The following is a 10,889-nucleotide window of genomic DNA, read 5'->3' as shown; positions in this document are numbered from 1 at the left end:
TTTTCAAAGCACTGGGGTTTATGGACAGGGAGGGCAAAATAGACCTTATAAACGGGGAGAATTAACTAGAAGGAGCTCATTTGATTAGTGGCTAAAGTCAAGGCACGAGTGAAAATAAAAGCCTTCACTGCAAAGCACCAGTCCTCTCAACCTCACTATTTAAAGGGAAAAAAAAAAAATCTAGTTCTTGGTTCCCTAAGTATTACGGCTTGGTGGCGTTAGCCACCGCCCGATCTGAAGAGCACAGCTATATCAATCCATCTATCCATCCAGTGAAGCGTAGGAAGCACTGTTTCTCGTTCATAGCGTCGTATTGTCAGCGCAGCCTAATAGGCACTGCAGTCGTTAGAATTACGTATCTATGCATTTTAAAAATGGCAAGAACGTACTACCATATGCTTCCGTATTTATGTTTACCTCAAATATGCATAATATTTGCTTTTTGATTGACAATGTTCAAAAGTATGAACATGCAGCAAGCATGCAGATCAAGATGGCTGGGCATTGAGGATGTGTCAAAAACTTTCGCCGGGTGGCTAAATCGTGTGCACCAAAAGTTTTGCAAAAGACAAACCAAAAGTTTTGCATTGAAGTATCCCCCCAAAAAAGAATGCATCGTCTTTAAATATCGCCAATAAAGGTCTAGCGGACGTTATTTGTAGTCTTAACTGTATTGTAGCACAGTTAAAGCTCGTTAATTGAAAATCAAAGTGTACTATAAAATTGTTCGAGTTAAGTGAATTTCTAATTAGTGGGCGGCACTGGAATGAACGGACATCACACCACAATGCAACTGCCCACTCCTACATGTTTGGGGCAGGTGATTTCGTAAATTAAGTCTATAAAGCTCTATTAGCGAACCTAATTGATCAGTCTGATACACCATAAACGAGCACAGATAAATGCATTCATGCGAGGAGTTGGCCTCGATGTAAAATATTCATTTACCCTCCATTACACGTTCACTTACATGGCAGAGTTAACGCAACTAATTTTGAAAGTAATCAGTAACTAGCATTTGCATCGTTTTCCTCTGTAGTGACTCTGAGCATCACTTAAAGCTTGCCCAAGAGCTCCAGTGCAGCGTTAGAATTCTCACCTGCTGAGAAATGCTGCAGTTTTCCAACTCTACTAAAACTGATTTGGCTTGGCAACACATTGCGATCACCTTGGACCAACTTCTGCAAGCAGAAATGAAAACCAATGCCTTCCAGTTCGAGTTGACCGTTGTGGATGCCAACGTGTTCGAATTATATCAATCATTATGGGGGCTCTTTAACGATGTGTAAACTGATGACTTCTGTTAAGTTTGGCCTGGAAACTCGTCTGAGCAGATGCCTTTGTGCGTGGGCCCATCCACTGGCAGCAGCGTGACTGATGGCCTTGTCGACTCGTCGGGCGACAGGAGGGCTGGCGTGGCCGGCGCCGGAGCTGACAAGAGGAGCAGCGCTCCCTTTTGATCCCCAATCACCAAGCCGGCCGGCCGACTGCCTATGCTCGTCAGGCATTGTACGTGCTAGCCGGAGGACGAGACGTCGTGTCGCCAAGACGTCGTTAACCATTCGAGAGAGGCCAACAAAGACAGCATCTTCCTGGAGGAGACCGACGGCCACCGGAAATCACCCCGCTAATTGAGCGAACAAAATCGGCGGACCCTTTGAAGTATGCTGCCAGGATCGTGGGAACTCTCGAGTAGTGGCACACACACGACGAGGAAGAGCCCTGCTGGCGCCACCACAGTGCAGTGTTCACGTGGACCGTGCATGCTCGCCCCCCTCACCTGTGTGTGCGTGATTGGTGTTCGACTCGGAGAGGAGGAGCCCGACAGGGCATAAAACGACGCAGCAGAGTGCTAGACGTCGCTCTGAACTATGTAACGTTCAACCACCACGCTCGTGGTTTGTGAAACCACTATCCCTTCTTTTCAGTAAATATGTCTAAATAATGTCATAAACCCATGTTTTGTTTCCGTATCCTCCTTCCGACCTTCCTTCTTCCTGCCAACATCTTACACTTCCAACTTGTGAAACATTCAATATGCAAGACCTGGCTCACCTACTGTTATTACATTATGCTCATATGAAAGGTTTAATGTCCTGAAAACACCGTATGATTATGAGAGACACCGTAGTGGAGGACTCCAGAAATTTCAACCAGCTGGGGTTCTTTAACGTGCGACCCAATCTCTGCACACTGGCCTACAGTACTTTCGCCTCCACCGAAAATGCAGCCGCTGCAGCCGGGATTCGATCTCGCTACCTGCGAGTTGTCAGCTCAGTGCCTCAACCACTAGACCACCGATGTGGGCTATCACACTATGCTTCTGTTGACTCCTTTCATTCACAGTGTCAGATACACAACCGGGATGAAAATTTCCAAAAACAGCAACAAACTTTATTGCTTCAAAAATTGCGTCACAAAGGAATGAGTTTTTGTGCAGTTGACTCATGTACGGTATGTCATGTAGTCAGTCACAAGGCAATGTATTACCTTTATCTCAAATAATAAGTAACTTCCTACCGGAATCTTAGGCAACACAAATGCAACAGCAAAAAGCAAGGAAACAAAGTCAGCAGTGAGCATATCAAGAGCTTTTAGCCCCAACAAAGGTTTTGCACATTTGGCAAATGTTGTGCCTAACATTTCAACAATGCAACAGAGTATGCCAGTAGGCATTCAATGCCGTGAAACGCAACTCACTCAAAAGCAAAAATGGCGCGACAGGGGTGGCACCAGTGAGAAGTACAAGGGGCGGGGAGCTGAAGCCTCCCTTAATATTTTCACCTGTCCCCCTTTGCCCCTGCAAGAGCAAATACAATCGAAACATATAAATTTCTCGCCTCCTAGACTCCCCCCAAAGAACTCGCTTATTGTGGGTGCCCCCAAGTAGAAAGGATTCACGAGATCAAATACAGGATCAAAAACACAGCAGTCAAAGGATCAGAAAAGTTCATACGTAACTTAGAAGGGTGGCAGTTTCGGCTAGTTGGTATGACATGACGATAGTTATAGCGTTAGAACAGAACGACGACAAAGAGACAAGGACACGAAGGACACGAGCATCCTTAGTGTCCTTGTCTCTTTGTAGTTGTTCTGTTCTCGCGCTATAAGTATCATCATTTCATACGTAAGCCTTTTCAAGACTCGTGAAGCTTATTTTGTTGTGTAGAAGTATCACTGACAGAGGTATGACAGTGTCACAATACAAGGCTCATCTTGTTAAAACCGTACACCAAAATGGCAGTGTTGAAATCAGAAGCACACCTGCAGAAATGCTGCGCAAAAGTGGGGCTTCATTTCCACTTTTATGTAGCATTTCAGCCATAGCAAAGTGCACATATAAAAAAAAAGTAGACTCATTTTGCAAGATGCAAATGCGTTCGCTTAAGCATATATTGCAGTAACGCTGCTTAAACATAGCAATGTACAAAAATATTTCGTACTAAACATTCATCGCATGAACTGGCATCTTTATCACATCACTTCCATAAGCTGGTTTCTTGTATGGAGCGTAGTGCCACGGAGAAAGTTAGATACCGTCACTTTGGCAATGCCACATTTAGCACAACTGTAACATGAGAACACGCTATTTGCCAACTTCGACAATATATTCCAACATCGCCCGAGCATTGAATCACTACGTAGGTGCACCTGTGCAGACATGAAGCATGTCCTCATTGTACAATGCGAAGAAAAGCCTGTGCACATAGCCGTGCCTACATAGCACCGCACCTAGCAAACTCAACTTTCAAGAGTATGTTTAATGCGGCAAGAATAACTTGTGCTTTGATCTTCAAAATCGCACATGGCAGCACACACTGTCAGCAGTTTGGCTTTCAGAGACAGCTTTAAGGCCGAGTTGAGTACGCATCAATTTTTTGCTACAGAGTTTTCGAGGGAAGTTTGGGAATTTCTTTATGTATAGTTTTTTTCGACACACACATGACGGACATTCTATGAGATCAAGACTACATATTCAGGCACAGCTGATCACTTAAGGCACGCAACGGTGTTGTGAAAAATAGAACGCCAGGTTTATTAAAACCCCGATTGTGCTCCCATTACTTCACCATTGAGAAAATTTGAAATTTGCGCTTAGGCTGACTTGGATAGCCGACTTTTCAAATGTTGTAGTGGTGAGGATGTAGGAACTTTTATATGGCACCATAATTTTTATTCCTGACTTGCACAAGGCTTTAATGATACATCACTCATGTGTATATGTTCAGAAGAGTGCGTTATAAATGATATTAAGCTTACATTAAGCATGAAAATGTTCTCACTGAACAGTGTCAGGACGGCATGTGTAAAGGTTTTGTGAAATGCTTCTGATCTTGTGGAGTTCGCACACTCCCTAGAGTACACGAAATTTCACACCAATCTTCTGCGGATGGATGGTTATTACATTTACCAATTCTTGAGCAAATTCCTGCACAAAGCAAAGCAAGGTTCCAGCAAGACTTGAATGTGAAGAACAAGGCTGTTTGCCAATGCAGAAGCTACTTGAGCGTAACATAACACAACGAGGCTCAGCTTGATTGATGTGTGGGGATTAACGTCCTAAAACCACCATATGATTATGAGAGACGCTAGGAGGCTCAGCTTGACAACCGATTTGACAGCGAGAGAAATTCCCCTCCTCGTTAAAAAAATTTATTAATGAGCTACTTGTTGCAAGGAAAAGAGACAACCCCATTTTCGTATATTTTAAGAAACCAGGGACAAGTTTCACCAGTGAAGTAGGAGTTGCTAGTTGTTTTACCCTTTCTGCATCACTGTGATGTTCTCAAATTTGATATCGAAACCATTACAATCTTTCTGAGCAGTCCTTCCAAATTTCTACAAAAACCATTAATGTAAAGTCTCTATACAGAGTAAAGTCTTGTGGAAGGAGTGGTGCAAATATATTTTGAGGCTATATCAAGCCTGTTGTGAATTTCCTTTGTATGCAAGGACACTTCACATGAACGGCTCAATACAGCAAACATTTAAAATATATTTTAATTCACTTTTAATGAGCACATAAATGCTCATTCTTTCAATTGAAACCCATCGCTAGCGCATCCAACACTTACATTATGGCACCTGTTCCACTTAAAGGGGCCCTGAAACACTTTTTCAAGTAACCATGGAACGAATTCACTGGAAGAGCTTATTGCTTCACGAATTCAACACCGCAAAAATTTTAAGAATCCCTCCAGTGCAAGAGGAGTTGCCAAGATATGTCGCATGCTACCATTGAATTTTTTCTTCTCTCGTCCTGATGAAAGCGCTGGAAGCTAAGCGGGGAGGGATGGCAGGGATAAAGGAAATACGTCATGTGCGCCTCGTGACCTTGAGCACTTTTTTCTTTTTTGCAAATACACTAAAAATGAGAATATTTAAAGCACCAAGAGAGTTAGAAATAAAAATCCTGACAAGAACTCGCCCATTTTATTCCACCATGTTTTCTTTTATATGGTTGAAAACTTTTACACTTGCTTGTAGTAGACCTCACACAAAGTTGCCTAGTTGAACAAAATGACACATACAACCTGACATTTCTCAGGCCAGCTTGCCTTTATGATATTAACCTCTTTGTATGTTAAGCTTAGTTAAGGCAACAGCACGAAAAACTGCACATATGGTGCAAGATGGCACATAGCACCACGTCTCGTTTTGCTCTTGTGCTATCAATTAGATTCCTTACAATGCTGCGTGAATAATGGTCTACTGCCGTCATTTCTTTTAAAGCCGAGCTTGACCTCATCATCATAATCATCATCATCATCATCATCATCAGCCTGACTACGTCCACTGCAGGACAAAGCTTGACTTGGCAAACAGCAAATGGTTGACTTTACCACAACTTACAGTTTCCGCGCAATGCTTTACAAGCTATGCAACCAAATATATTAAAGCTCCACACAACCAGCTATTCCGAGCTATACTGCAGAAAGCATCGGTCCCACCAAGAAATTCATCAACTAGTTAAACATCGTATCACATCACGATATCGATTTTATACTAACGAATTCTCTTCAAGTCAGCATGGAACAGCTGATCGATTAGTGACTTAGCATCGTAAGTTCCCTTGCCAAATGTATCCATTTTGATGGCACTGCACATTTTTATCAAAAGTTTCACGGCACAAAGTTTACCTTGCTGCGAAACGCCATCCTGCCTTACATTCAACACACCTTTTCCTCAACTGTACCATTGCCTGGATTCTCCCCTTCTTTCAGAAGAATTCTTTTGAGCTCGTCCTGGAATCTCTCGTGGATTATAGTCTTCTTTAAAGTGTCAAGTGCCCACGGGCTCCCAGTGACCATAAGTTTGAAAAACCAGTCGCCTCTGGCATCCTTCCAGGTCATAATCGCCACCTTCTGAAGTTGCATCCAGAGCTGTAAAAGCTCCCGGAACCGCTTTTCCTGCCGCACCACCGCCAGAAAAAAGTCATCGTCGTCCCTCAGTGGGAGAAGCACGACCTGTGTTTGCGTCGGTCCCACTGGTGTCACCGACTCCAGAGGAATGTCGCCTTCCACCGCCTTGCTGGGGTAGAGGAGCCGTAAGAGTGTCCGCTCAGCCAGGTCCGCCAAGAAAAACTCAAGCTTCTCACTTTTAGGCTTCACACAAAGCACCAGGTTCTTGAGCACGTTCACAAGAACCAAGCTGGGCTGCTTTTGAACTCGCGCGAGTCCGAAGTTCTCTTCAAGCTGTGCTATGGTTTTCTTCAACACACTCGATACACGTCTCAGGTAACTCGCCGCCGCGTCTATGTCGGTGTTCCACAGGTATTGCTTGTTGCCCCTGACCCAACGTATGAGAAGCTTCAGAGCATTGTTAAAGAGTGCAGTCTTGAAAGTGACATTCGCCTGGTCTTTCCTTGGAAGCAAGGCATGGGTCACGCGATCTCGTATGCTTCCCCTCGTTAGTCCATTGGTCGGAGCTGCACATTGTAGAATGTCCATGAGCTCGTTCGCCACGCACCAGGCAAATCCTTCAGCTTGGGCACCTTGTTCATAGGCACAGCAGTACCATGCAGACGCACGGCGCTTCGCTTCCTTGTAGTCTGTGCCCAGACCTTCGAGGAATTCGTCACGTGCCCGCTCCATGATGTGCTTCACCTGTAAAGGGCGTACAGATATTTGCTACAATAGTACTTTTTTTTCTTAGTTAAGTACTGTTTGTCTCAATAAGCAATACTGACCGAAGTAGGATCACTGCTTCAGAAAAAAAAAAAAGCGTCACGTTGACAGCGTTGCACCACAAATGCAAAGAATAAATGTCAGGGTCCCAGCAGGAATTGAACCCCAGCATTCTGCGTGAGAATCAAGTATTCTACCACAGAGCCATGCCAGGCCTTGAAACTGCTTTTCAAATAGACTATAACGTTCATGAAATGTCAATAGTAGTTGCAGTGGTGGCAATCCAGTTTTATGAACATTACATATGTACTCCTATCATACAGCAGTAATATAAGGTTAACGTCAATTAACGTTAGGTACCATCCACTGAAGCTCATTTATGTAGCGGTGTCCAGACCTACCATCTTCGCAAACACCAGCACTTCATATCAGCTTATCACTTCTGGAGTTGCTAATACTCATGTTCCTGTCGGCATCGTTGCACAAGTGCAAACAACTGGTTCGCACTTGCTGACTTGTTATAGTATAAACATCTGCAACACTTCAACATATGTATGTGCGTACAATATTTGTACATATAGAGTCAATTCATGAAGTGTTGTGCATTAAAAATATTACAACACGGTCACCTTCCCTCCACATTCTTCACATAAAGTTGGTTCTGTGGGGTCTCAATATGGCGAGCGCTACGCCACACCCTTGGAGTGAAAGGACACAGTAGACACGGTCAATACAAACCAAACGATACGCACACACATTTAACTAATTTATAACGACAATATCATCTGCCGAATCGATACATAAATCGTTATCAACGCGCTAGGACATCTGTGCAGAACATTACCACACACTCCATGACAAAAACACAATAACATGACAAACACAAACAATATCACACCCAAGGCGGGGTCGCCAACGTTTGACTTACCAAGAGGGGCCCCGACGCGCAGCCCGCGGTGCCACGCGCCGAGGGCCCACGCTAGAGACAACCGTCCACGGCAACCGCCACGCGCAGAAGAAACTCACTCAACTCTTGCCCGCCACGAAGGCTTGCCTTCCGCCAGGCGTCACCGCCGCGTACACAACTCCACCTATCACTTGGTAGTTGTAACCCGAAATGCGGCTTTAGCGTGAGACACGTGCACCGCGCAGCGCGAACAACTTTACAGGAGGTGCCAGCACCGCCACAATTTTTAAGGTACGTGGTATGTGCGAACTTTTTCTATTGTCTAACAACATATCAAAAAACCCTCCCACCGGCACTATCTTGGAGATCAAGATCCAGTGCCTATATATACAAGGTGGCCAGCGAACGGTTGTGAGGCGAGGGCAGTCAGTTTATTTTTCTATAAAAAACTCGCTAGCAGACGAAGCTTGCATCGGCTTTGCAAGGCATTGCAGGGAGGAATGCCTAGAAGGTGAGGGGGGTGCGAGCGTAGGTTAGCAGATGCTTTCTGAGTCAGCCTTGCGAGGCAGGAGAGGGGGAGCATAGGAGAGGGGAGGCCCTTGCACAATGGGGGAGCTAGTGCAAGAAGGTAGTACGAGATAAGTGGAAAGAGTAACGCCCAGCTGTTGGAGAGAGGGAAGGAGCAGAGTCGTGCCTGTGTAGTGCGAGCAGGGACACTGGTTGACGCATGAAGTACCCACTAGCAAGAGATGCTCTGAATCTAAAATTGCTATTCACACATCCCTAGCAGGTACCCATTTTTTAAATGCGAAGCATTCCTTAGCAAACTTCGGCGACTTTGAGCGTGCCTACCTGCCTGCCTGTCTGTCCGCTTACGTTTGCGTTCTCTCGTGGGCACCCCCTTAATTTGACGTGAACCAAAATTAGCATGAGAGGGTAAGATGGTTTGACGAATATGACACGCTGATCAAGACATGAATAATGTCAATATCCCTTTGCGTGCGTCGTCAAACACTTCCCACCAGACAGTGGCACATACCCACGAGCGGGTATGTGCCGCTGGTATGCAAGTATGTGCCACATGTGATTGACACTTAGTATCTACCCAGGAACACACATGGGCAATTTTAACGTGCGAGCATTAAGAAATACTTGACATTGGTAGCGTGGACCTGACGAATGCAAAGAATAAATGCCAGGGTCCCAGCTGGAATAGAACCGAAGCATTTCGCGTGGCAATGAAGCATTTTACCACAAAGCTACGCCAGGTCTTGAAACTATTTTTCAGATGCTATTCTTCATGAAACCTCAGTAGTGGTTGCAGTGGTGCCTACCGAATTTTGTAAACATTACATATCTACTCCTTTGATACAGCTGTCACGTCGGGTTAACGTTAATTGTGGTTGGTTGTCATGTGCTGAAGTTCATTTATGTAGCAGTGTCTAGGGCCAGCATCCTCGCACGCATCAGCGCTTCATTTCAGCTTCTGGTGTTGCTAATACGCATGTCCCAGTTGTCAACGTTGTGCAAGAGCAAACAACTGGTTATACAAACATCTGCAACTCTTTAACATATGTCTGTGCGTACAACATTTCTACATTTAGAGTCATTTCATGACGTGTCGCTCAACAAAACATTTGCGACACTGTCACTTTCCCTCCACATGCTTTGCATAACGTCAATTCTCAAGTACGTGGGATTTGAAGAATTTTTCAGATAGTTGACTTTCTGAAACTGAAACATTTTTTATAATGTTTCAAATACAGTGAAAGCTCGTTAATTTGAACTTCAATAATTCAAATTTATGGATGATTCGAACTGTAAGTTATGGTCCGGCGAAGCTCTATATAAGCCCATAAATAAAAAAAAGCCCGTTAATTTGAACACGAGTAGGTTCCGCCGCAGATAATACGAACTACGCGCCACTGCGCCGGCGGCTTGGCTAGTCACTCGATAGGGCGGCTGCCGAGTTTCGAGGCGGCGTGGACAGAGAGCGGAGTGAAAAACGGAGAAACTGGCACGGAGGCCAGAGTGAAGAAAATGGAGCCACTTACTCTTCACCCCCTTCCCCCACAATCTCTCTCTCTCGGCATCTGCCTGCTCTCCGTCCTACGTAACCTCCAAGATTTATTTTTTTAAAGTGCCAATCTCAGAGTCTGAAAATCCTGTGTAGTTGTCGCTGTTAGATGACAGATGGCATGACCAGCACACAGCAAATCGGGCGCGTCGTAGCTTCGCCCAGTTTTCTCTGCAGTCCATCTCTGGCGTGCGTTGTACACCTCGGTTGTTGGTGCTGGGAGTAGCTTCAGACTGTCGCGATTCTTTGTGTTGGTGTTAGGCCTCGGCTAACGTTTGTTGCAGTAGCGCCGATAGTACCTTCCCGTCTGTCGCGATTCTGCTGCTCCGACTTGATAGCATGTGCCCGCGGCAAATACCGTGCCAAAACACTTCAGGAGAAAGCTGATACCCTGCGGGAAGTGGACGCCAGATTCTTGCCTAAGCAAGATATCACGAAAAAGCTTGGGATAACGAAAACGACGCTATCTACTTATATAAAAAATAGGAGGACTATTAAAGACGCCTTAGAGGCAGAAGTTGCGAGCAAAAGGAGAAGGTTGCGGCCCGCAAAGTATCCCGACCTCGAGAAAGCGCTTCTCATTTGGACAAAAGAAATGCGTTCGCAAGTGCACTCAAGTGCAGTGGTGTGTGGTGCACTCAAGGATGGCGACATATGTCCCGTGAGAAGTGCAGAACCTGTCGCTGCCAGTGGCGATGATGAGGAGGAGGACGAAGCACCAGTGCGGCCCTCTGCTGCGGAAGTCATGGCCGGATTGAATGCCGCCTGTCTTTTCTCA

General features: G+C 45.2%; 1 protein-coding gene across 3 annotated transcripts in view; it reads right to left on the bottom strand.

Moving 5' to 3' along the window:
• Positions 1 to 2,372: 2,372 nt before the first annotated feature.
• Positions 2,373 to 10,889, bottom strand: part of LOC119181112 (uncharacterized) — a 90,537-nt gene continuing 82,020 nt past the window's right edge. For all 3 annotated transcript variants that reach the window (XM_075875596.1, XM_075875597.1, XM_037432293.2), the window contains one exon: positions 2,373 to 7,106. In XM_075875596.1, the coding sequence (XP_075731711.1) occupies positions 6,171 to 7,106 (936 nt within the window). In that variant the 3' untranslated portion in view covers positions 2,373 to 6,170. The remainder of the gene's footprint in view (positions 7,107 to 10,889) is intronic.

Source organism: Rhipicephalus microplus, chromosome 10, assembly GCF_043290135.1.
Source record: "Rhipicephalus microplus isolate Deutch F79 chromosome 10, USDA_Rmic, whole genome shotgun sequence".
In the NCBI taxonomy this organism is placed as follows: Eukaryota; Metazoa; Arthropoda; class Arachnida; order Ixodida; family Ixodidae; genus Rhipicephalus; species Rhipicephalus microplus.
Note: the sequence above shows the minus strand (reverse complement) of the source record. Positions and strands in the feature narration are given on the sequence as shown.